The sequence below is a fragment of the Saccostrea cucullata genome, unplaced genomic scaffold, assembly GCF_032062105.1.
Source record: "Saccostrea cucullata isolate Sc308-1 unplaced genomic scaffold, CSIRO_AGI_Scuc_v1 ctg1762, whole genome shotgun sequence".
In the NCBI taxonomy this organism is placed as follows: Eukaryota; Metazoa; Mollusca; class Bivalvia; order Ostreida; family Ostreidae; genus Saccostrea; species Saccostrea cuccullata.
The window spans coordinates 335,221-362,563 of NW_026929122.1; the positions used below are offsets into that span (position 1 = coordinate 335,221).

The 27,343-nt window shown below is 33.9% G+C and overlaps 2 protein-coding genes across 2 annotated transcripts; one reads left to right on the forward strand and one right to left on the reverse strand.

Annotated features, from left to right (window-relative positions):
* Positions 1–139: 139 nt before the first annotated feature.
* On the reverse strand, positions 140–18,137 carry LOC134279832 (tafazzin-like). Its single transcript, XM_062762246.1, has 8 exons — positions 17,853–18,137; positions 11,102–11,233; positions 10,596–10,808; positions 9,788–9,829; positions 9,229–9,291; positions 5,948–6,000; positions 3,840–3,914; positions 140–459 (listed from the first exon to the last, which is right to left on the reverse strand). The coding sequence occupies exons 1-8, from the start codon at positions 17,968–17,970 to the stop codon at positions 361–363; spliced, it is 795 nt and encodes a 264-aa protein (XP_062618230.1). The 5' UTR covers positions 17,971–18,137; the 3' UTR covers positions 140–360.
* Positions 18,138–18,309: 172 nt separating this feature from the next.
* On the forward strand, positions 18,310–27,050 carry LOC134279833 (non-structural maintenance of chromosomes element 3 homolog). Its single transcript, XM_062762248.1, has 7 exons — positions 18,310–18,420; positions 19,058–19,214; positions 19,367–19,446; positions 21,306–21,519; positions 25,335–25,377; positions 25,807–25,984; positions 26,665–27,050. The coding sequence occupies exons 1-7, from the start codon at positions 18,400–18,402 to the stop codon at positions 26,749–26,751; spliced, it is 780 nt and encodes a 259-aa protein (XP_062618232.1). The 5' UTR covers positions 18,310–18,399; the 3' UTR covers positions 26,752–27,050.
* The last annotated feature ends 293 nt before the right edge of the window (positions 27,051–27,343 follow it).

Sequence of the window (27,343 nt, forward strand, 5' to 3'; positions counted from 1 at the left end):
ACTTTAATAATATTCTACTTGTAACTATGTAGGGCTAATGATGAACATCATCAAATTTGTTAAATACTAGTATAAGGTTTAGTACTATTCAATTTCTTTATTGAATCAACATTCATCATCTATCATTCAAATCATACAAATATATAAAAGAATATGAAAATATATTTCAACAAAAGTATTTTTTGTACATCAAGGTTAAAAACACCAATCAACATGTCCTGATGTTAAGATAGAATGTTAAGCTTAACAAAAATGTTAATAAACTTACAGATCTAAGTTCATATTACTGTCTTAGTAAAAAGTTTGATACATAAATATCTACATTGCATAGAACCATATTATTTAAACATCTTCATGATGTCAACTTTCCTTGTGTTTTTGATGAAGCTCTTCTGCCTCTTTGCGAAGCGCATAGAGTTTTTCTTGAAGAATGTCTGTGAAATGTTTCCTGAGTTCAGTCTGAAAAACATAGGTAATCAGAGATTACAGAGCTCACCTCAACGAATGTTGTCTTTAAGTAAGGCAAAGTCAAACAATTAACCAACAAAAAGTGTACATTCCAAAAATGAAAATATTTAAGCAATTTTGATCTGATACTTTGAACAGACCTACATAAAAAATTTAAACTAGTTCTTCTTCATGAAAATGTAATTAAAATCCAGAATCTGAAGCAAATTTGAGAGTTTTCATCTCTTGATGCAACGTTTGTGCAAGTTTGGTTTATACAATGTTATGTAAGCCTTATAGTTTTTTGGTATTAGACTTGCACTCATAACTTTTACCTGGTCTATTATCTGAAAAATGCATGTCGAATTCAGCATTTGAAGCAAGTCCATTAGTTTGCATCCTAAGATTTATCGTCCATGCAAGTTTGCTCATTATAGGGCTCATAGTTAATTGGAAATGAAACATGCATCAAAAACTAACATTTTTACTCATCCACAAAAAGTAGGTCAGATTCAGCATCTGAAGCAAGCCTGGTAGTATGCATCCTTATATGTATTATCCATGCAAGTTTGGTCATTAAAGATGTCATAGTTGCTTTGAAATGAATCATGCACCAAAAACTTTAACCTGTTCACTCAACCGGAAAAGTAGGTCAGATTCAGCATCTGAAGCAAGCCCGATAGTATGTCCATCCTTATATGTATCATCCACGCAAGTTTGGTCATTAAAGAATCATAGATACTTGGAAATGAATCATGCATTAACTTTAACCTATTCACTCAACGGGAAAATGTAGGTCAGATTCAGCATCCGAAGCAAGCCTGGTAGTATGCATCCTTAGATGTATCATCCATGCAAGTTTGGTCAACATAGGGCTTATAGTTACTTGGGAAAGAAACATCCACCAAAAACTTTAACCTGTTCACTCAACTGGAAAATGTAGGTCAGATTCAGCATCTGAAGCAAGCCCGATAGTATGCATCCTTAGATGTATCATCCATGCAAGTTTGGTCAACATAGGGCTTATAGTTACTTGGAAATGAAACCTGCACCAAAAACTTTAACCTGTTCACTCAACTGGAAAAGTAGGTCAGATTCAGCATCTCAAGCAAGCCCGATAGTATGCATCCTTAGATGTATCATCCATGCAAGTTTGGTCAACATAGGTCTTATAGTTACTTGGAAATGAAACCTGCACCAAAAACTTTAACCTGTTCACTCAACTGAAAAAGTAGGTCAGATTCAGCATCCGAAGCAAGACCAATAGTATGCATCCTTAGATGTATCATCCATGCAAGTTTGGTCAACATAGGTCTTATAGTTACTTGGAAATGAAACCTGCACCAAAAACTTTAACCTGTTCACTCAACCGGAAAATGTAGGTCAGATTCAGCATCCGAAGCAAGCCCGATAGTATGCATCCTTAGATGTATCATCCATGCAAGTTTGGTCAACATAGGGCTTATAGTTACTTGGAAATGAAACCTACACCAAAAACTGCACCAAAAATGTTAACCTGCTCCAAAAACATTAACCTGGTCATTCCTTTGCTGAAATTGCAGCATCTGAAACTTTGAATGGTGCAATGAAACACACTAGAACCATCCTCCATGCATGTCTTATCCATATAGGACATAGAAGTAGTTAAAAAGAAAACTGCTCCAAAAAACTTAACCTGGGACACCAACGCCGACGCCGAGGGTATTACATAAGCTCCCCCAACTTCGTTGAGGTGAGCTAAAAATAATCATTGTGTTAATCATGTATCTCAAATTATAAGTTAAACTACAATGTACCTATTAAGTCAAAATTCTACAAAAGTTTTGTGCCAGTCAAAACTAAACTTTACCTAGATAGTCATCTGATAAATCAGTATACTAAATTTCATTTCAGTATGTGCAACCTCTGCGAAGAAAATGAACGGAAACTGCACATAATTGGAATTTTTCTAAGTCCAAGGGGCATAACTCTGTCAAAAAATGGCACGATCGTACCCAAAACCAAAGTTGACCTAGATAATCATCTGATATATCTGTATAATAAATTTCATTTTAGTATGTGCAACCTCTGCGAAGAAAATGAATGGAAACTGCAAATAATTGGAATTTTTCTAAGTCTAAGGGGCATAACTCTGTCAAACATAGGTAATCACAGATTACGAAGCTCACCTCGACGAAAGTTATCAGTTTAGGTAATGCAAATCTCACATCATATTTTCTTAACAGTTGCTTTTTATTCTGACAATAATATTCAAGCAAGTTCTGTTGAAATAGGTTTTAAAATTCATTAGGGGTTGTTTTGTTCCAAAAACTTTAACCTCGTCACTCGTTTGGAAAATGTGGGTCAGATCCAGCATCCGAAGCAAGTTTCAATTGTCCATCCTTAGATGCATCATCCATGCAAGTTTGGTCAGGGTAGGGCTTATAGTTACTTGGGAATAATCTAGTCACTAATCTGGTAAATGTAGGTCAGATCCAGCATCCGAGCAAGTCTGGTAGTGTCAATTCCTAGATGCATTATCCATGCAAGTTTGGTCCGGGTAGGGCCTATAGTTAATTGGGAATAATCTAGTCAATAATCTGGTAAATGTAGGTCAGATCCAGCATCCGAAGCAAGTCTGGTAGTGTCCATCTCTAGATGCATCATCCATGCAAGTTTGGTTCAGTAGTTACTTGGGAATGGACTTGCTCCTAAAACTTTAACCAGGACGCCGACTCTAACGCCGACACCGGGGGTATAGCATAAGCTCATCTCGACTTCGTCAAGGTGAGCTAGAAATGGTGCGACCGCACCCAAAACCGAAATTGACATAGATATTCATCTGATATATCTGTATACTGAATTTCATTTCAGTATGTGCAACCTCTCCGAAGAAAATGAACAGAAACTGCAAATAATTGGAATTTTTCTAAGTCCAAGGGGCATAAATCTGCAAAGAAAATGAATGGAAACTGCAAATAATTGGAAGTTTTCTAAGTCCAAGGGGCATAACTCTGTCAAAAATGGTGCGACTGCACCCAAAACCAAACTTGACCTTATAGATATTTATCTGATCAATTTGTATACTAAATTTCATTTCAGTATGTGCAACCCCTGCAAAGAAAATGAATGGAAACTAAGTGGACCGACAGCAGCAAAGCAATATGCCCTCCCTTCTTCGAAGGGGGGCATATCAATGAAATATGAGTAGATTTTAAAAAGCACTTGCAATCCAAGTTTTTTTTTAGTCATTTTACAAGTCTTTAAAAGTATGTTATTCCCCTTTGTATGAATGTTCAAAGAAATGATAAGGATATCCATAAACTACATGACCTGTATCATACTTCATGTTGTCATGTGTGTGAAGACTTTATGAATTACTGTGCATATGTGAAGCATTGTTATTTACTTACTGCAGTCATCTTGTGTCGTAAGCGTTCTATCTCCTCTGAGAAGTCTATAGGAGTTCCCACTAAAATAGTGATTTTCTGGAAAATAAAGTATCTAATATTTAAAATTTTTCAAAATTTTTTTTCAATTTCAAATTTCTCAACCTCTTAACTATGGTGTCATATATTTTAAACACAGTGTTAAGAAAAGACAAAGGTAAATGGAAAAATCATAAGAATTTTCAAATTTAAAAGAAAAAATCAACATTTTGTAGACAGAAATGGAATATATTTCACTCGTAAGCTAGATTTACTTATATTTTTATTCGTGCTTCCCACACTCAGGAAATCTTGTCCTACTTGTGAAATAAACTAAATGGCCTAACTACAAAACCTCAAAACATTGAATATCCTCCATTTACTCGTACTTTTTATTTGATAAGGGTATCACTCATATAAATTGCTTAATCCAGATTATTTGCATCCCAATTTATATTGTACCGCAAAAGTAGAATTTTTAGTGAGGATTCAATTTTGGCATTATTAGCTTTGATTCTCAGATCGCTAAAATTGGATATCACTAGCAATTTATTCTGTATCAGCTGTTATAGCTATCTCCCTTGACATTATAAAATCACTCAAATTACTTAAGGAATGAAGCTTATTTCAACTTATGTTATATGATATAACATAACTTGGGGCAGTTTACACTTTATAAACCGTGAAGCGGTTTATAAAAGAGCATAAACTGCACCAAATTATGTTATATCGTATAACATAAGTTGAAATAATCTTCATTCCTTATAATTTAATTTCAATGTAGACAATGAGACAATTTTTCCATTTTTTCCTTCGAAAAAAAAAGGCTTCAAATATCGCATATTTTAAAAGTTAACGTCAAGCAGAGTAATACTTTTTTGACGTAACTCATTGTGACATAGGCAAGTTATGTTATACAAAATGGATAAAACCGTTTAACCAATCAAATGACGTGTTACAACTAAAATTAAATTATTTCATGCTAAAATATATACCAGTACAGTAAACCTTGTTTAGTACAAACTCAGATATTGTGAATTCACAGAAATAGTTATTTTCTCTTATTGTCATAGGACCCAGTGACTTTATTATAGCCAAATTTTACTGTACTGATTTTTTTTTTGATGAATTGCTGAATTTACTTCTCGTTGAATATCCCATTTTTACGATTATACTGTATTGCATGCATAGTTTGGCTTTAAAAATTGATTGCTATACTGGTAAATTTATGCCTATCACCTAAAATACATGGGAGTTGTGTAAGATTTCACAATTTAAGTATGTTTCAGAATATATGTACTACATGTATTTATATAAATGTTAGAGGGATGGACAGTTAATACAACTAACGAGTACACATCTTATATTAAGTCACCGATTACTCTTATATTCTCCACTCAAAATTACCCCATCATATATGTACGGAAAATAACACTTAATAACATCCAGGGATTCACTATAATACCTCAGTGTTGAAGAATGAGAACACTTATTAAATATCATTTCCTTTAATATGAATATCAATTGCTTATGTCGATCAGTATCAAATTTAATGCTCAATTCTGTACTCTGAACTCAAATATTTACTCTCAGAAAGCAAGCATTGTAGGAAATTATTAAATTCATTTTTAAGATTTTGATCCCAACTTGACCAAATATGACTTACCTGACCCATTATGACCTGATCTGACCCTACATGACTTAGTCCTAACCTAATCTGGCCCAATCCTGACCTATCATCTAAAATATCTGGTAAATAAATGATTGATGTGTCCTGATCGATATAAAGAAATTAAAGATTGCAATGGATTTTGAATTTTAAAAAAAAGTGGATTTGAAAAAAAAGAACAGAAATGTCTCAAAATAAAAGTTCAAACCACAGAGCAAATGGGGAAAAATAAACTAAAAATGTAATGTACATGAAAATTTGTTAATAAATTAAAGATAGAAAGGTGAATACAAAAGGGAAATACAGTGGTGTAAATATTTTATTCACTGCAACCCTCTTTTTACTGATACCTTTCCCTGCTCTGGGAAATGAGGTTTTTTATTTGGAAATGCTTCATCCATTCCTATCAATAGAAAACATATACCTGTTTAATTCTAGGAATATATGGGGTCTTTGTTGGCAAAGCATCGTCCATGCCTGTGAAAATAAAAAAAATTATTTTAAAATTAAACACATTCCTAAGTGTTTGATATAATGGAAATGTACTTTTGAAACATGTCCAAAACTTATAAACTCTCAGATTTTTTTCAATGCAGATTTAGGATATTTTGCTATCAATGACCAAGCTATAGAGAACATACAATACCCATGTGGTAGTATGGTAGTACAGTGGGACACTGCTTAGAAATATTACCCATGTGGTAGTATAGTAGTACAATGGGACACTGCTCAGAAATCTTACCCATGTGGTAGTACAATGGGACACTGCTCAGAAATCTTACCCATGTGGTAGTATGGTACATGTAGTACAATGCTTAGAAATCTTACCCATGTGGTAGTATGGTAGTACAATGGGACATTGCTTAGAAATCTTACCCATGTGGTAGTATGGTACATGTAGTACAATGCTTAGAAATCTTACCCATGTGGTAGTATGGTAGTACAATGGGACATTGCTTAGAAATCTTACCCATGTGGTAGTATGGTACATGTAGTACAATGCTTAGAAATCTTACCCATGTGGTAGTATGGTAGTACAGTGGGACACTGCTCAGAAATCTTACCCATGTGGTAGTATGGTACATGTAGTACAATGCTTAGAAATCTTACCCATGTGGTAGTATGGTAGTACAATGGGACACTGCTCAGAAATCTTACCCATGTGGTAGTATGGTAGTACAATGGGACATTGCTCAGAAATCTTACCCATGTGGTAGTATGGTAGTACAATGGGACATTGCTCAGAAATCTTACCCATGTGGTAGTATGGTAGTACAATGGGACATTGCTCAGAAATCTTACCCATGTGGTAGTATGGTAGTACAATGAATAGAAATCTTACCCATGTGGTAGTATGGTAGTACAATGGGACATTGCTCAGAAATCTTACCCATGTGGTAGTATGGTAGTACAATGAATAGAAATCTTACCCATATGGTAGTATGGTAGTACAATGGGACATTGCTCAGAAATCTTACCCATGTGGTAGTATGGTAGTACAATGAATAGAAATCTTACCCATGTGGTAGTATGGTAGTACGAGGTTTGTCCCGTAAAATCGTGGACAAAGCGTTTTTCTCGAAAAGTAATGGGCGCACTAAGCTGAAATTTTCAGTAAATGTTTATTCATCATATTTAAGTGCATCATTATGTTTTTGATAATATTTATACAAAGATAAAGATTTTATTATGCTTGAATGTGCACAGGGTACGGTCCTACGGCGCACCGTAAAAATAACACGGTTATATTAGAGAATACTCAAGAATTAATTCGTAATTAAAGTTTTCAGTACATAAAATTGGGATGAAAAGTATCATCTTTTGATTCCTTAATCAATTTTGTCGTCATTGTAAAAATTTCAAAGCATTTGGTGAATTTTTGGCAGTTTCCCGAGCATTCGAAATTAGAAAGTGGTAAACACAATACTCAAAAAAACGTGATTTTTGATGACGTTACGGCGCACCGGAGAGCAGTTCAGTTAGATCTGGATGTTGTAATGACACCTTAAGAGTCTTTAAATGAATACAAAAGAAAGAAAATATGACAAAAATCACCAGATCTTTAGTATATAAATGAAATAGAAGTTTTCTTAGCGAATTCTTTTTGATCGAGTCCTCAGGTAGTACAAAAATATACGGACAAACTGCTATTGTAATAGCAAAAGACGCTGTCATTGTCGACCGTTGATACGAGATTCTCTGTTATTTGAATGCTGGTGAGAGCCCTGTCCAAAACTTGCTAATGAATTTTCAAAAGATTGCATGTTTAAGCCAGATGGGTTCCTTATCTGGTTATAGACACTCATGTATGTAAATCAATGGAATTTATTAATTTAAATGGGACTTATCCAACTATATTTTAAGCAAAAATGAAACGTGACGCTGTTTTAGACACTTTGACGTTATCATCCGTGCGCCGTACGACGATACAATACATTACATAACATCTAATAATTTGTTTATCTATGCATATATCAATTTGAAATTTGCTTTGTATATTGATAATATATCTACTAAAGAGTAGTGAAAATTTCAGAACACAGTGATGATTATTTTTCAAACTAGACCACTTGTCCACGATTTTATGGGACAACCCTCGTACAATGGGACACTGCTCAGAAATCTTACCCATGTGGTAGTATGGTAGTACAATGAATAGAAATCTTACCCGTGTGGTAGTATGGTAGTACAATGGGACACTTCAGAAATCTTACCCATGTGGTAGTATGGTAGTACAATGAATAGAAATCTTACCCATGTGGTAGTATGGTAGTACATGGGACATTGCTCAGAAATCTTACCCATGTGGTAGTATGGTAGTACAATGAATAGAAATCTTACCCATGTGGTAGTATGGTAGTACAATGGGACATTGCTCAGAAATCTTACCCATGTGGTAGTATGGTAGTACAATGAATAGAAATCTTACCCATGTGGTAGTATGGTAGTACAATGGGACATTGCTCAGAAATCTTACCCATGTGGTAGTATGGTAGTACAATGAATAGAAATCTTACCCATGTGGTAGTATGGTAGTACAATGGGACACTGCTCAGAAATCTTACCCATGTGGTAGTATGGTAGTACAATGAATAGAAATCTTACCCATGTGGTAGTATGGTAGTACAATGGGACACTGCTCAGAAATCTTACCCATGTGGTAGTATGGTAGTACAATGAATAGAAATCTTACCCATGTGGTAGTATGGTAGTACAATGGGACATTGCTCAGAAATCTTACCCATGTGGTAGTATGGTAGTACAATGAATAGAAATCTTACCCATGTGGTAGTATGGTAGTACAATGGGACATTGCTCAGAAATCTTACCCATGTGGTAGTATGGTAGTACAATGAATAGAAATCTTACACATGTGGTAGTATGGTAGTACAATGGGACACTGCTCAGAAATCTTACCCATGTGGTAGTATGGTAGTACAATGAATAGAAATCTTACCCATGTGGTAGTATAGTACAATGGGACACTGCTCAGAAATCTTACCTTGGTAGTACACATGAATAGAAATCTTAATGTGGTAGTATGGTAGTACAATGGGACATTGCTCAGAAATCTTACCCATGTGGTAGTATGGTAGTACAATGAATAGAAATCTTACCCATGTGGTAGTATGGTAGTACAATGGGACATTGCTCAGAAATCTTACCCATGTGGTAGTATGGTAGTACAATGAATAGAAATCTTACCCATGTGGTAGTATGGTAGTACAATGGGACATTGCTTAGCTTCTGTTAGCAATCTTCCTATCCCTGGAAGTAAATTAAGGGTCAATATAGACAATTACAACTTCAGCTTGCAAAACATTATTTCTTGAATAGAATTTGGTTTTGATGAAGTAAGTTGGAAATCCCAAACACTTTTCTTTCACATATTTATCTCAAATCTTGCAGAATTTTATTGGACCCACTGAGTGTAAGATAGAAAGGTTTGACACTAGTCAAGAATGCAGTTACCACCATATATTACAAATGATTTTTTTTCTCCAAGAAATAATACAGTGTTTTAATCTTTACTATGATGACAAATTTCTTTTCATTTTCATTAACGTTTGACCAGACAGCTTATAATGCCATTTACTGGTTCAGTTTGAAGATGCAAGGAAAGTTGAAGATATCTATATACATGCTTTGTGGATACAGAATAATTGCATTTGAACATAATATTGAACTTGACATTAAAACCTTGTGAAACTATTTGGAGAAAGATTTATAAAATCAGAAATAAAGATAATCTCAGAGGTCTTACCCCATTTAAATCTCATATAGGTTTTTTCTAGGTTAATTTTCCCTGGAAAAGAAAAGGATTAACTTTTAGTTCCACAGGTGTGTCGACTGAAGGTAAAATAACAAAAAATTGTTTATAAAATAAACAGTTCTAAATTTACTCTATTTCTATTACTAGGTTTTAAAATTGTTTTTATTGTCCCCTAGGTCATGATTTTGGTATGTGTTTTGAAGTTCAACAACTACAATCCTGTACTATTCTAAGGCAGGGCAGTATTATATGGACTTTTATAACATATTCTATTCAACCTTAAAATGACCAAAGAAAAAATATATATGTATCTGGATGCCACCAAGTGTTTTTGTGATATCTTAAATAACAGTAAAAAAAAATGTTAAACAGACTGTATAATTTCTGAATGAAAATCCCGTCAGAAGAAAAATCAAACACTGAAAGATAAATATAGCAAAACATAAACACCTGGTATAGTTAAAATCTAAAATTTACTTTGACATTTTCTTGTCTCTGTGAAAAAAAGAGCTTCGTTTTACAAATAAATTTGCTACATCTGTGTTTTCTGCAAACCTGTTTTACTGTACATGGCATTCACACCAAAAAATTTCATTTACTGTAACAATGCAATGTGTTTCTACTAAGTGACTATATTCTGAGATATAAAGTACAACATTCATGATCATGAATATCAAAGATCATAAACAGCCTAGTATACATTTCCCAAATAAGAAATTGGTTAAGAATGTCATAGGACACCTTTAATTACACTTCATTAATTTCACTACACAAGACAAAAATGTGACAATAAAAATACCTTCTGGAAATACATGGACCCAACCCCCCTGATCAATCTTCTCCATGGCAAAGTCCATGGGTTTCTGGTAGATGCCCTTGCCCCTAATGGTAGGAATGGCTTTCCCGAGGCTGAAGAAGAGAGCCAGAGGTTTGGACGTGAAGCAGATCTCGTCTGCCACCAGGACCCAGCGCAGTCTCTCTCCGTTCACTACCTGCCTCCACTTCATCATGGCTGTGTGAAGAAAAATGCAAGAAAGGAGAGAAGTAGAACAAGTACAGTCAAACCTGTATTTTAAAGCAGTCATCTTCTGGTGTTTACATTTTTTTTCTGGATTGGTAGTTTATAGTAACTGTAACACTACTATCATGATAAATCAGAATGGTTTAAACTCTTTTTAGTACAATTCATTATTATAGATCTGCTAAAAAATTATATAGCCAGTGTACCCGTTTATTTTTAGGAAAGGATTCTTCTTAAATTGGGCTCTTTGTGTCTTAAGATTTGAAAATTTCTTAAATGTGTACCATGGGTCGTGGGGTCATCAATACAGCTGTCATGGTTACAGTATGTAATCAAACTTCGCCCAGATTTCCTCATTTCATCAACCGTATCTATCATTTTCTCTCTGTTGTACACAGTGCAACTGTTTAACCGTTCTGAAAAAGATGTTAATACATGTACATTTTAGAATGAAATTAACCTTTAATCATATATACATGGCTTTGATATTTTCATTCAAAGTTATAAATAAAGTTGTCATTTTTAATAGAAATTGTCCAAGGGAAATGAATGTCCTTACCAGGGTTCATTAAAATTTAGTAATGCAATATGAAAAGAAATGTCAAGGTCATAAAGAAATTCAATATTAAGGTCAGAAAATTGTGACACAGTGGAATAGCTTTTATCAGTTTGTTTTATGTATGAAGTTTGATGAAAATATCTTGAAAGGTTTCTTTCATATTGAGGTTTTAAAAAACACAAAAAAAAGTAAAGTCAAGGTCATAATGAAGTTCAAGGTAAAAGAATAATTTGGACACAGTTGATAGGTTTGCAGATATGAATGCTGAAATTGCTGATCAAATTTATGGAAGGGGAAAAATAGTTTTACAAAAATAATATTTTTCTTTTTTTTTCAGATTTACTTTTTACCCCTTGATGTTATTACACGAGAAAAAGGGTCATGCATGTAAAAGAGCTCATTCTCAGTCTGTTTTCTAGAAAAAAAAGTCAGTCTTGCCAGCATTTCTCTTTTGGCAAATTTTAAACAAAATGCACAATTATATATATAACCTTAAGCTATCTAGAATATGGGAAAAACTATTCTTTACAGCAAAATATGACAAGAGTTGAAAAATTCCTAAAGAAGCATTTTTTTTTTGTTTTTTTGTTTGTTTTTTTTTTTTTTGGGGGGGGGGGGGGGTTCTGGGTTCTGATTCTAACTTTATTTTTCTAATATGTAAGTATGATGATATATGTCAAAAATGTTTATATCAAGATCTGGCCCCAACACCATAAACTGAGAACAGACTTAAGTCAAAACCTTTGAATTCAATTATCTTGAATTTTATATAGCTATGTACTTTAAATATTTGCAGGTTTGTATAATATTCTAAGTTAAAGAAATGGGGAAAATTTTTGCATCATTATGAAAATTATTTCAGAAGATATATTGATTTGAAATTTTGACATAAGTCTGTTCTCAGTTTATGGTCTTGGTGCCTGCTTTATCTATATTGATAGAATTATTTTCACAAAATCTCATAATCTGAAAATAAGACTTAATTAGTTTAAAATTGCATTCCCACCTCATAATCTGAAAAGTAGTTTTAAATCGCATTCTCACCTGATAACCATACTTAGCAAAGGTAAATAAAAGATCAAACAAAACAATGACTTAATGTAATAGAACACATTTGGATTGAATGTTCATTGAAGCTGAAGTGTACTGGATTATCGAAATAAAATTTCACACCTGGTGAGGTATGTTAACTCAATCAAGAGCTGATTAAGGAACGACCAATTAAGGATTTAATTCTTAAGGCTTTACAACCCACCTTAAGGTCGAATGACCCACTGGTCACTGAAATGGAATTACATTTCTAGCAAAAGATGAAGACATAAAAATGTGAAATTTATTTAGCACATTAATAACTCTCTCTGTTGCATAACTTTAGGACAAATCATTAAATGAGGAAATGAAAATTTTAATAAAATAATTGCAGTTGTAAATAAACATCAATATTTAGATTTATCTCCCTTAGTAGTACTATGCGGGCCATTATCCTCCTTAAGACTACATGCAGGTCTACAAGTCTGTACCCAATTAAAATGAATTGGATTTGTAAACGAGATTTTGTTGATTTAAAAGAATTCTTTTTAATTTTTATTCAAGATTCAAATTATGAATTGCCTGTTATTCAATTACTTTCTTGTCCACAATCATGAACACTCCAAAAGATTATCATGCATGTATAGTTAAAATTTCATGGCCATTAAGGAACTGAAAGTTGTGCAACGTTGGTGCCCCCTCAATAAAACGTCTGATGACTTTTTTTGTTTTGTTTTGTTTATTTTTTGCTTGACAAGAACTTTTTGGTAGTTGAACGTACGTGCCCCCCCCCCTCCCCCCAACTAAAAATTCAATTGCTTCCTACAGGCCTGAATGTCACTTTAAGTACTGGACATGCACACTTCTACAACAGCTCATAAAGGAATCTGTATCAGTATGAAAAGTTCATGGACAAATGGGTAAACATTTTCATAGTATGAAATTAAGGCAAGATTTTGAAAAACACAACATCCTCTTTAGTTTTAAGACACATGTAATGATTACAGTTATTGTACTATATGGCAAAGCAACTTCTCAAGGCCAGCATTAATTTAAACCGCATACATCACTGTCCATAACCCCAAACTACCCTGTAAAATGTGCTGACATTCCACGATATTTCTCTATTATTTTTTCCAACATTGTTTGCATTCACCAGATGGTTGAACAATCAGAAAAAATAAACACCGGACTGTGCAGGCTTATAAGAGTACCCCTCACCCAACATTTAGTCTGCCTGCTGTTATTCTGTTGTCATAAAAAAAAAATCATGTTTCACTTCAAAACACTTGTGACAAGTTTTTCTTGCAGTACACACGAACCAACTCCCACCCAATACTACAATGGCATGTTTACTTTTTTTTAAAGAAAGAAAATGTCCGTTGACCTTTCGTTCACATATATACATAAAAGTTTGTCTTTGTGCAGAGACAGGAATAGAAAGCACAGTTATAAATATGTTTAATCCAATAACCTTTGCACATAATCCCATAAACCTTGCACCTATACTGCTATTTAATAATGACATTGACACTTAATCATAATGATCTTATAAAGGATTCATGATTCAAAGAATAAACAATATGGGAATCTATTGTAACAATGCCATTGACAAAACACTCAATTTTTAAAATCATTAAGTAAACATGATCAATGTATACATTACTTACAATAAAATGAGTTTCTTGTCCACTTTAATAGTCTTTTTTTAAAATTTACTTAATATAACGTAAGAATAAAAGTAAAAAGGTATAAAAAGATTGGGGGGGGGGCTTAATGCCTTATCAAATAATATTAATTTTTCCATCATTCAAAATGAAGCATTTGTGATGATCGAGTAGTCCCTTTTAAGGGAAACTGCAACAAAAATTTGTAATGTTATGTATGGTAACAACAGAAGCACGGATAGTCAGGAAGTTGACACTGGATTTGAACAAAAATGCATCTTATTATATGGCATGCCTCAGCCAAGAATGTGCTAATATTTCAAGCATCTGCAAAGAGTAGTTGCTGAGAAAACTGGGAAGAAAATGAGAAAATTTGTTATGGACAGACAGTAGACACCTAGACAGACACAGAAAAGTAAAACACTATACCCACGGCCCCTCTCCTTCAGAGCCAATCAGCAGGGGTATAACTTTTTTTTTTTCAATCTTGAAAGTGATTGCTTATTTGATTCATGTAATTTATTGATCCAATTTCTAATAAAACTTTTTAATTTTTATTATTTAATTTATTTAATTAAGTCAATATACTGAAACAAGTAAATCCATTTAATGAGCTTGGTGAATAGTTTGACCAGTTTTTGATGTCAGATGAAATATGAATTGGCAGATAAACATGGTGTCTGTTTTACAAAGATTCTCTAACAAAGTATCTAAAAGATAAACCTATCATAAAAAGTTAAACCTATGAAGAGCCATAAGACCTTTTTGTTGAGCTGTTAAAATTCAGGGAAAATTTGAGGGAATAATCAAAAATCACATGTGTGATTGTAACTTTAAATACAAAACTAAAAATTTACTCAATCATGCAATGTATTGTCCGCCTGTGGGCGAAATTCTTTCACGTACATGCTTATTCTGGTCATTGCACACTCTTAAAACAAGAAAAACCTTGACCAATCCGTAAAGCCAGATCAGGTTTAATATGCACTTGAGTTAAACAATGTTTTGTTTCATTTGGTCATAAGAGACTCATGCCAAATGTTACGGCATTCCCATACGGAAAAAAAGGGCAAACAAACTACTATAACAAATGACTAACAAACCACTATGGTTTGAAAGTAGTTTAATAGTATAGCAAATCACATGCAAATGAGCTAACAAACTATACTCTAACAAACTACTATCAAACCACTCTTAACAAACTAGTTATCAAACTACTTTAACAAACTACTTTCAAACCACTCTAACAAACTACTATCAAACCACTCTAACAAACTACTATCAAACCACTCAACAAACTACTATCAAACCACTCTAACAAACTACTAACAAATCACTGGTAACAAATATCCCTCAGCAAAACACTTAAGATTTTAATTTTCCTTAACCTTTACAACTCCACAAGTCTTTGAAAACATCTAAAACAGTCACATTTTGAAATATTCAAAAAGTCTTGTTTCAGAGTATTTTAAAATCCAGGATTCACAAGTTTAGCCAAAAGTGCAACATTCCAACATGTTCCCTTTTGTTTAGGCGATGCAATTCCAAGCCAATGTCCATCAAAATACTTATCACATATTCTCCTTCATGTTGTGCACATCTTCATTTATCACCAAAAAAATGTTCTTCAAGCTGACATTTAAATATTCCCTGCTTCATCTGGCATGGAAAATGCTGCAATATTTCCTTTAATTGTTCTGGCATTATTGCAACGTTGAAAGAATCTGTTTTTGCTTATTTTCAAGCATACTTCCCATAATTCAATGCATAACTGATCTAAACTAGTATAGGAATTATAGGAAAATCTGAAAATAAATAAATTAAAATCACAAAGCTAGTAAAAGCATACACATCCACATTCACAGAAGGTTAATTACTGTAGTCCAGCCTTATTTTAGGTAAAAAGGAACTTTATGACATGCATTAAATACCTCTTCTGTATCCAGATCCATCTTTTAATAATGTTAATTGCTATTTAATCCAGTCAGGGATCTTATAGAATGATACTAACAATTTGAATGTCCCTTCACCAGTTCCTTTGTTTCTGACCTGCTTGGTGGTTTGAAAATTGGCGCAAATAGCTATAACACCGGATGTAAAGATTAAGCTGTTCTTGGAAACTTCAACAATTCTAGATAATTCAACCCTAAACATGTCTGTAAATTAATTTCCCATGTGGTTAGATGCAAATGCTATACTAATAAAACACTGTGTGCAAGATACAAAGTCTAACAAACTATAAAGAAACCACAATCATGCCGAAATGAAAGACTAACAAACCACTATACTTATTTTTAGAAATAGTGGTTTGTTTGTGTTTCATTAAATGCTATACTATCAAGCTATTTTAACAAACCACGAAAATATAGTTTGTTGGTAGTTTGTTGATGGTTTGATAGTAGTTTGTTAAAAATCTTTTCCGTTTGGGTTATTGTTTCGGTCAATCTGACCAATAAATTAAGGATATCCGATCCTCAGTCAGGAAGGATAACTCCAAAAATTAAAAATTTTATTTGAAATGCATCAAAATGAAGCTTGAAAATTAAATTTTTTCATGTTACAATTTTCATTTTATTGATCTTTATAAGATTCTAGGTTTTTGGAAGTCTTGGGAAAGGCCTTATAAAAGTTGACTTTTATATGCTATAAAAGGGGAAAAAATAATACAGTTTTAGAGAAATAAGATTTTCTTGTATCCAGCCTTAGATACTAATGCTTATTAGCATGATATGATATAAAGAGTGATTTGTGGTGTCTTGCAATGATAGCAAAAGCCTTTGACACTATGTATTATAGAATAAATGACAGAAATAGAAGACAAAAAATACCAAATAAGTATAAAAATCATGGCAAATTCTCTGGATGCCTGGATACCTATTGTTTTTTAACCTAAAATATATTTGTTGAACAATTTGCAATTAGAAAATGCATTGCTGATATTACAATTCACCTTTTCCACAAAAATAATGGAGATTTGACATTTTTCCCTATATAATATGATTAATTGTAATTTTTAACTATAAAGAAATCCTGTGCATAAATTTACATAACTTTGTGCATTCAGAGATACTTTTATGAGTACTTTTGATTACTTAACTGCTAATTTTATAAACCTGAGGATCGGACTACCTTAATTAGTTCAAATTATTTTTTTGTCCAAAAAATTGAATGAGATCTGTTACGATAGCAATTTAATTTTGGGTTGAATATTTACAATGCAGATTCATTATAAATGCATTCTTCAAAATTGTGCTTAAGAGATTAATTCCATTTTTTACATTAAAAAAAATTTAAGGGCATATTCTAGCTGTATATGTGATGAGCATAATGAGGGCCTAGCTGTTTCAATTTACACACTTCTTAATAAACTAAATATACTGGAAAAACATGAAATATTTAACTGTACAAAAATGATGAAAGTGTAAGCACTTAAATGTAAAAGACACCTTTATTTTCTTTTGAGACATTGAGAATTATGTTAATAGATTGTTTCAATATCCCCATCTTGGAAGGGGGTGAGGGGTGGTGTGTTGTGTTACTATATAACGAGCCATCAATACTTATCTTGGGATGTTAGTAATGGGAACGTAAAAACCAAACAACATTCTTGTTGTGTCAAATTATTTAGAGTGGATACACAGTTATTACAACCTTAAGACTATTGGACAAGAATAATAACATTTTTAACCAAAATTTAAAAACGCAAAATTAAATTTTGTTTTATTTGTATTTAAAAAATATTGACAACTTTCGGAATTCGTGGTATTAAACAATACTTACCTAAATATATTTTGGAAACAACCCCAACAAGTCCACACACAAAGTTAGATGACCAGTTCCAAAGCTTAGCCCGAACAGGTGATCTTCCATCAGGGAACATCCAATATTTCACTGGCATATTGATTTTGAAATAAACGACGAAGGAAGAAGTGAGTTCACTTCAACTTAAGTTTATAAAATTAATTCAAGGGATTGTTGTGTCATTGCCCGATGTTTAAAACACCTACTCATTGTGTTTTGTTTACTTTCATGATCATGCCGTGTTTCGTGTGAGGCAAGCAGTCGGAAAGTCACCGAGAAATTATGGAATTTCAAACCCGATGACTTTGACAAATCATTTAAATAGCAAAATGGTAAAATCAATATTTAAAAAAAAAATCAGTTGATATTTCTTCAAAAAATTCTGAGCATTTTTTTATAATTATAATCTGCACACTCATTAGAAATACATCAATAATAATTTCGAGGATCGGGATCGAGATTACACCTTATGTGTTTCCCGCGATCAGTAAAAGAGAAAATAGCCCACTAAAAACAAACCAACATCATGCCAAGAACACAGAAGCAGGTATCTTTATAATTTATCTCCATTTATATTCACTAAAATATTGTTCAGAGATGTATATCAATCTTCTTCATGTGCAATTTGTCTCGTTTGAAGTACCTTTTTTTTCATGTTTTTATGCAGGATGTTGGCAGGTCCAGTACAATCACTAGATTTAGCTATGTAGGTAGAATTAACTGCGTAGCTTTATTTACCTACCTCAGGTAGTCTTATTTAGCTATTTATTTATATTAATAAATTGATTTGGTAGCTAAATAAAGCTACCTCAGGTAGGTAAATAAAGCTAAGTAGGTAAATCAAGCTACGTAGCTAAATCTAGTGATTGTACCAGACCTGGTTGGCAATAGTTTGCTCTACATTTTAACCAGAACTGTTAATGACATTAATCAATGTTGTATGCCTCAGAAGATCTAAATATTCATAGGGTTCAGTTTCACAAGTAAAAACTAAATTGCCAAAATTCTTTCTTGTTCGTTTTCCTCTGTGTAGACTTGATTGTCATAATTCTCTGTATCCATTGAAAATATTATCAACTAATTGATTTACAGTCAACTCGTACACAAACTCTCTGGCAAAGGAATAAGTATCGATAGATAAAAGATGTTACAATAAATATAATTTAAGATATTTACTCTTACAGACAGACAATGACAGAATACCAAGTTCTCAGGTGTCGGGGACTCAGGCAGAGAAGGCACACTCCAGCATGGACCGAGGAGAGCAGGAGAAGAAACTAAACGACCTCATACAGTTCCTACTGATAATGGACCAGAAGAAACTACCCATTAAAAAACTAGGTCAGTATTAAGCCACGGCCTATAAAAAATAGGTCGCTCTGGAAACCATAATGTTTATTTATATGATTAGGCTGGAATTTTGGCTTCAGCCCCTTCCTTCCGCCCATTTTCTGAGTCAGATACAAATTAATAATAATTGTAAATTATTACAGATATTAACAAGCAAGTACTAAAAGAACACAGCAAGGCTTTCCCCGTACTAATCAAACAAGCTGAGGAAAAATTGAGAAAGGTAAGTCACAAAAAAATGGTTGGAAAAAAGGATGTTTATTTGTAAATTGTGTAAAATGTCGTATGCCAATAAAGATAAGTATAAAAAATAGTTCTGGAAACCATAATGTTTATTTATATGATTCAATTTTGGCTTCTAGCTCGTGGAAGATATTAACAAGCAAGTACTACTCATGCTGAATGAATAAATTCAACCTTTGAAACAAAATTTGATAGTTCAGAAAAGTTTATCAGACCTTATATAATCTTGTGTCTGTTAAAATTAGAAATGTGATAAAAAAAATCTCTATAGTTTTTTTTCTCTGTCACCAAATTCTATTAGTGCAACTCATAAATTTCTTATCCTGAGAGAATTCACAAAATAAATGGGCAGCATGCAATATTCTTGATGATGCCTGATACCTTACACAATGAACTTATTTCAAAAGCTTGAATGAGTAACTGTTAGGAATTTTTTATATATTAAAACGAATTTATTTTATTGTACATACATGTTGTATAAATGCTTCAATTAAGAGTCCAGGCATCATGTTAGAATTGTTCACTTTTCAATCTTCTTCTGTAGATTTTAGCAAAGACAGTGATTCATTTTGCCCTGCGTATTGCCTAATTTATGCATTAAATTCATTAAATACCCATTGTATTTGTCCAGTGCGTCCCGAATACGCATAAGTGATAACCCGCATAAAATAGAATCGAAGTTTCCAGTTTCTATTTTTATCGTTCATTCTGTTTTTCGGAACAACTGCAACACGTTTTAGCACACTTCATATTTCATTTGTCTTCTATAAATCATTTAAACAAAAGGCTTAAAGTATAAGATACGGTAAAATTACATTTAACAAATGTTTTTAATTGTTTAATATGTCGTAATTAACACACGCTCAGCCGCTGACACAGTATACGAAAGCTGGTCATAAACCGTCCCGATTTTTAACAAAGAAAATGTTAATAATCAAAGCAAATTATAAGGACAGTAAAAAATCAGTGATCTAACTGTAAAAACATTGCTTTGGAGTTGGTAGACACTTAATTGCCTGGAGGGGTGTTGGGAGATAATTATCAAGTGACCAGCGCACGTGTTTAAAACATTGGCTTCCTTTCATTGGTACGTAGAGAGGGTGTTTATGTTGCAGTGAATTTTCACTGAGTTATTTACAACCTAAAATATTTTTTTATTATTGTATTTAAAAAAAAAGACATTACTTTGTCTGATTATTACGGAAGGAGTGAACGTCTAAAAATAACATCGGTAATGGCGGCCTTCACGGAGAGTCGGGGAGACAATAAACATGCAGCTCAAATTAATTTTAACTTGCTTTTTCATGTAATTATAGTATCAAAAGGTTATGAAAATGACATTTTTAACAAGCATACATGTACTTTCCAACAATAAATTCCGAAGTTTATATTAAAATATGGCGATAAACAAAAGAAGTTACACATGTCTCTATATGTAATAATACGGTATGTACGTATGATAGCCATGTTTCACCTGAAAGAAAAACATATGAAAATCCCATTTTCATGTAAAGTATGTACTCCTTTCTTACAGAAATTTATTTTAGGAAAAAGTGCGTATTATATTCCGCCAAATACGGTAACTGAAGAAAAAAACTTGGCTTGATATCACATTCATAGTTGTTAAAATTCTGACCCATTGATTTTGAGTTCTGACCCATTGCTTTCTGACAGAGGGGTACACTGTACCCATTCATTCAATTTTCAAAATGAATCACTGCAAAGAATATTGTTAGTTGTACAAAATTAAATAACCTCTGAAATAAACTTTTGTTTTGTTAAATATTACCCACCAGTGCCAAAATGTGGAGTATTAAAGTAAATTTCCGGCCTTCCTAGATATTTGGGATAGAGCTGGTCAGCTTGGAGGACAAACAGAAGGGGATGTACATACTGGTCAACACCCTGGACACTGACGTGGACGAGCAGCTAGAGCAGGTGCCCGGCCTCAGCCTGACCCCAGTAGAGTGGTCAGAAGATGACCACGCCAGGACTGGACTCCTCATGGTGGTACTCAGTGCCGTGTTTATGAATGGGGAAGTCATGATAGATTGTGAGTACACATATGAATGGGGAAGTCATGATAGATTGTGAGTACACATATGAATGGGGAAGTCATGATAGATTGTGAGTACACTCATGAATGGGGAAGTCATGATAGATTGTGGGTCCATTCATGAATGGAGAAACCATGATAGATTGTGAGTCCATTCATGAATGGGGAAGTCATGATATATTACAAGTGAAAACACTCCTGAATGGGGAAGTCATGATAGATTGTGAATACACTCGTAAATGGGGAAGTCATGATAGATTGTGAGTACTGAGTACACTCATGAGTGGGGAAGTCATGATAGATTATGAGTACTGAGTACACTCATGAATTGGGAAGTCATGATAGATTGTGAGTACTCTAATGAATGGGGAAGTCATGATAGATTGTGAGTACACTCCTGAATGGGGAAGTTATGATAGATTGTGAGTACATTGATGAATGGGGAAGTCTTGATAGATTGTGAGTACACTCCTGAATGGGGAAGTTATGGTAGATTGTGAGTACATTGATGAATGGGGAAGTCATGATAGATTGTGAGTTTGCTCATAAATGATGACGTTATCTTAGATAACATTTTGAGTTCACTCATTAATGTCAAAGTCATGATGGATTTTGAGTTCACTCATGAATGGTGAAGTCATGATAGAATTGAGTACAGGAACTCATGAATTGATAGATTGTGAGTACACTCATAAACAGTGGGTGTCAGATAGATTGTTAGTTTATTCCATCATCTAATAATCTGTTGAGGATGTTGCACAAGATTCATGATGATTTTAAGTTTTCTATCCTTAACTTCCTGTGCTTTATGTTGCATCAAGCATCAGCACCTGCATATGGAGTTTGTCGCTCCCAGTACATTCAATATGCAAGAGAATGATTTACATGCAAACTATTTACAAAACAAGACAAGCTACCGACAAATAATAATTTGAAATACAACAATATCAAAAGCCTTGTTTAAAGTCAACATTTCCTGAATTCTTTGGTGAAAACAATGACCTTGTTAGCAAATACAGTCTATTCGTAAGTCAAAAGTTAATAGACATTTTTAGCTCACCTCAACGAAGTTGGGGGGAGCTTATGTGATACCCTCGGCGTCGGCGTCGGTGTCGGCGTCGGCGTCGGCGTCCCAGGTTAAGGTTAAGTTTTTTGGAGCAGTTTTCTTTTTAATTACTTCTGTGTCCTATACTGATGAGACATGCATGGAAGATGCTTCAAATGTGTTTTATTGTACCAGTCAAAGTTTCAGATGCTGCAATTTCAGCAAAGGAATTACCAGGTTAATGTTTTTGGAGCAGGTTAACATTTTTGGTGCAGTTTTTGGTGTGGGTTTCATTTCCAAGTAACTATAAGCCCTATGTTGACCAAACTTGCATGGATGATACATCTAAGGATGCATACTACCGGGCTTGCTTCGGATGCTGAATCTGACCTACATTTTCCGGTTGAGTGAACAGGTTAAAGTTTTTGGTGTGGGTTTCATTTCCAAGTAACTATAAGCCCTATGTTGACCAAACTTGCATGGATGATACATCTAAGGATGCATACTACCGGGCTTGCTTCGGATGCTGAATCTAACCTACATTTTCCAGTTGAGTGAACAGGTTAATGTTTTTGGTGCAGGCTTCATTTCCAAGTAACTATAAGCCCTATGTTGACCAAACTTGCATGGATGATACATCTTAGGATGCATACTACCGGGCTTGCTTCGGATGCTGAATCTGACCTACATTTTCCAGTTGAGTGAACAGGTTAATGTTTTTGGTGCAGGCTTCATTTCCAAGTAACTATAAGCCCTATGTTGACCAAACTTGCATGGATGATACATCTTAGGATGCATACTACCTGGCTTGCTTCGGATGCTGAATCTGACCTACATTTTCCGGTTGAGTGAACAGGTTAAAGTTTTTGGTGTGGGTTTCATTTCCAAGTAACTATAAGCCCTATGTTGACCAAACTTGCATGGATGATACATCTAAGGATGCATACTACCGGGCTTGCTTTGGATGCTGAATCTGACCTACATTTTCCGGTTGAGTGAACAGGTTAAAGTTTTTGGTGTAGGTTTCATTTCCAAGTAACTATAAGCCCTATGTTGACCAAACTTGCATGGATGATACATCTAAGGATGCATACTACAGGGCTTGCTTCGGATGCTGAATCTGACCTACATTTTCCGGTTGAGTGAACAGGTTAAAGTTTTTGGTGCAGGTTTCGTTTCCAAGTAACTATAAGCCCTATGTTGACCAAACTTGCATGGATGATACATCTAAGGATGCATACTACAGGGCTTGCTTCGGATGCTGAATCTGACCTACATTTTCTGGTTGAGTGAACAGGTTAAAGTTTTTGGTGCAGGTTTCGTTTCCAAGTAACTATAAGCCCTATGTTGACCAAACTTGCATGGATGATACATCTAAGGATGCATACTACCGGGCTTGCTTCGGATGCTGAATCTGACCTACATTTTCCGGTTGAGTGAACAGGTTAATGTTTTTGGTGCAGGTTTCATTTCCAAGTAACTATAAGCCCTATGTTGACCAAACTTGCATGGATGATACATCCAAGGATGCATACTACCGGGCTTGCTTCGGATGCTGAATCTGACCTACATTATCCAGTTGAGCGAACAGGATAATGTTTTTGGTGCAGGTTTCATTTGCAAGTAACTTTAAGCCCTATGTTGACCAAACTTGCATGGATGATACATCTAAGGATGCACACTACCAGGCTTGCTTCGGATGCTGAATCTTACCTACATTTTCCGGTTGAGTGAATAGTTAAAAGTTTTTGGTGCAGGTTTCATTTCCAAGGAACTATGAGTTCTTTAATGACCAATCTTGCATAGATGATACATCTAGGGATGCATACTTCCAGGCTTGCTTCGGATGCTGAATCTGACCTACTTTTTGTGGATGAGTGAAAATGTTAGTTTTGATGCATGTTTCATTTCCAATAAACTATGAGCCCTATAATGAGCAAACTTGCATGGATGATACATCTAAGGATGCACACTAATGGACTTGCTTCGGATGCTGAATTGGACATACATTTTTCAGATAATAGACAAGGTAAAAGTTATGGTTACAGGTCTATTACCAAAAACTATAAGGCTTATATAACATTGTATAAACCAAACTTGCATAAATGCTGCATCAAGAGATGAAAACTCTCAAATTTGCTTCAGATGCTGGATTTTCATTACATTTTCATGAAGAAGAAGTAGTTTAAATTTTTTATGTAGGTCTATTTCAAAGTATCAGATCAAAATTGCTTTTAAAAATATTTTCATTTTTGGAATGTATACTTCTTGTTGGTTAATTGTGTGACTTTGCCTTACTTAAAGACAACATTCGTTGAGGTGAGCTCTGTAATCTCTGATTACCTATGTTTTCATACAAATTGTTGGGCCATTATTTTTACACTGATTTGTCTATGGAGTTTTCTACTAACCTAATCATGTCAGGAGCATACCGCACCACTTGATAGGAGGCGCTTATTCCTCTATGGCACCTGATCCCACCTCTGATGTTTTTGAAGGTCTGTGTTTGCTCTGCTCCCATTTTGTATTCTTTCAGTGGACTTTTTTTGGCTTGATAACTCTTGATAAGTCTATCTTTCATATTTCATTTTACTCCATTCATGCTTCAGATGCTGTATTTTCCCAGTTGTGTAATTAAAAGAGGGTAACAATAGAATTAACCTCTTGGTGTGGTTAACATTATTTAATAGGAAAGATTGTCAAAACTTTAAGATGACATTTCTTGAGATGAGTTTTGTAACCTTTCATTTCTTATATTCTGTTTTAGCACAACTGTACCATATGCTGAAGAAACTTGGAGTTGATCAAGAGTAAGACTTTTATTAATATACATTTGACCACTGTTTTGTGACATTTAGTTCTCTTGACAATAGCATAGCTGTGTTGAAAAAAAAGATTATGTTACGTTCTTTCTATAATGTCACTTGATTTAGCAGTTACTGCAGATCACCAAATCTTCACAACACTTTTTTTTTTCAAATTAGTTATTTGTCATTTATAAGTGAGACAAAGTTTTCTTGAAATCTGCTTATTGTTGTTCATGTTTATTTATATCTTCAATGATAAAAATAAACATTAGAGTCAAATTAAAGCAAGTAGACTTTCTAGCGTAAAAAAGTGAAAATAAAGTTCATGCAAATAAAAAAAATCTCTTTACGTGATACATTTACAATTTTCAACTCCAGAGGAATTTCTGGAAAGCGATCCAGAAAATGTGACAATTTTTCTTGAATTTTCAGTTACACTCATCCTGTTTTTGGAGATGTTAAGAAGCTGTTAACTACTGAGTTTGTCAGACAGGGATATCTGGAGCACACCAAACAGCCTAACTCTGATCCCCCCGTGTACGAATACCGCTGGGGGTTCAGGGCCAAAAAGGAAATCAGCAAGAGGAATTGTCTTGACTTTGTCAGTCAGGTGATATAGCTAATATAGCTAACAAAAGGGAAACAGTATTAGTTATCCAGATTCAATCAAGGGTGCACATGCATTTACCTTGAGTTTTATTCCCTGAGGCCTAAAGATGTATTGAGTAAAACCTGGGTAATCCCCGTACATCCTTAATTGGACCTGGATAACAAATTTATTCTTATTTAATCAAAAGCATTCCTATGGCTAAACCTATGGCTAATCAGTTGTATTTCAAACTGTTTATACTACAATGCATCTTGACGTCATGTTAATTGCCTTTTGATACTGAGAAACTGTGCATTGTGACGTCATGTTATTTACCTCCAACTCAAAATCAGGCCCCAAGACCAAGACCATAAACATCGCTGAAGGATATGATGTGAAAGTTTTACACAGAAATGAAACAGAAATACTGTTCCTGTACATAATTTGGCGATTCAAAATTTAGTGCAATCACTGTTAATGGAGTTGTTGTCGTAGTCATAACTTAACGCTACACTTTTTTGTACTGTGTATTACATATATATTTATTATGATTTTTTAGTGGTATTTATAAATGAGCGCATTGTTGTTTGCACCAAAATCACTAAAACATGAAGCCCAATTTTGTAAACTAAACATACAGCATTGTACATGTATACATTATAAAAGACCCTGACATGAATATTTCCGTGTTTGTTTTCCAGTTGTATGAGAAGCAGCCAGAAGAGTGGGTATCCCAGTTCCAGGTGGTGGAGGAGGAAGAGGGAGAAACACAGTCCTCAGTGTCATGACAACATGAACCATTCCCAGAACTCCTTCCTTTTCCCAGCATGCTACTGATGATATTCATAGTCTTTCAGGGACCAATGAAAAGTCAGGTGGAATATATTGTGATATGGTTTAAGTCCAAAAAGGATCACCACTGTTAACAACAATGTGGTTAAAGTTTTTAGAACTGATCCATTGTCTTAAAAACATTGAAGACTTAATTGAGATTAGAACTTATCCTTTCACCAGTGTAATGTCCGGTCCTGTGTATATCATTGTTATGCTAAAATGTTTTTAAAAAGAAATAAAATTTTTATTTAAATCATTGTGTTACATGTAAGCATGGTAATGGTATCCCGTCAGTACTATAAATATAAGAACAAACAATGAATGTGAAGAAATGATTGGCATATACAGTAGTTATCAAAACTGTTTGAAGGAGGCTCAAGTCAGATCTTCTCTCTCTATGACCTTATAATACCATATAAGTAGAATTTTTTTAGCGAGGATTTGATTTTGGCATTATTGAGTGAGGGTTTGACACTGTAAAATTGAATATTTAAAAAATATTGCTATTATTTGTAATAGTTTCTGTAGGTAGCATTTTAAAATCGC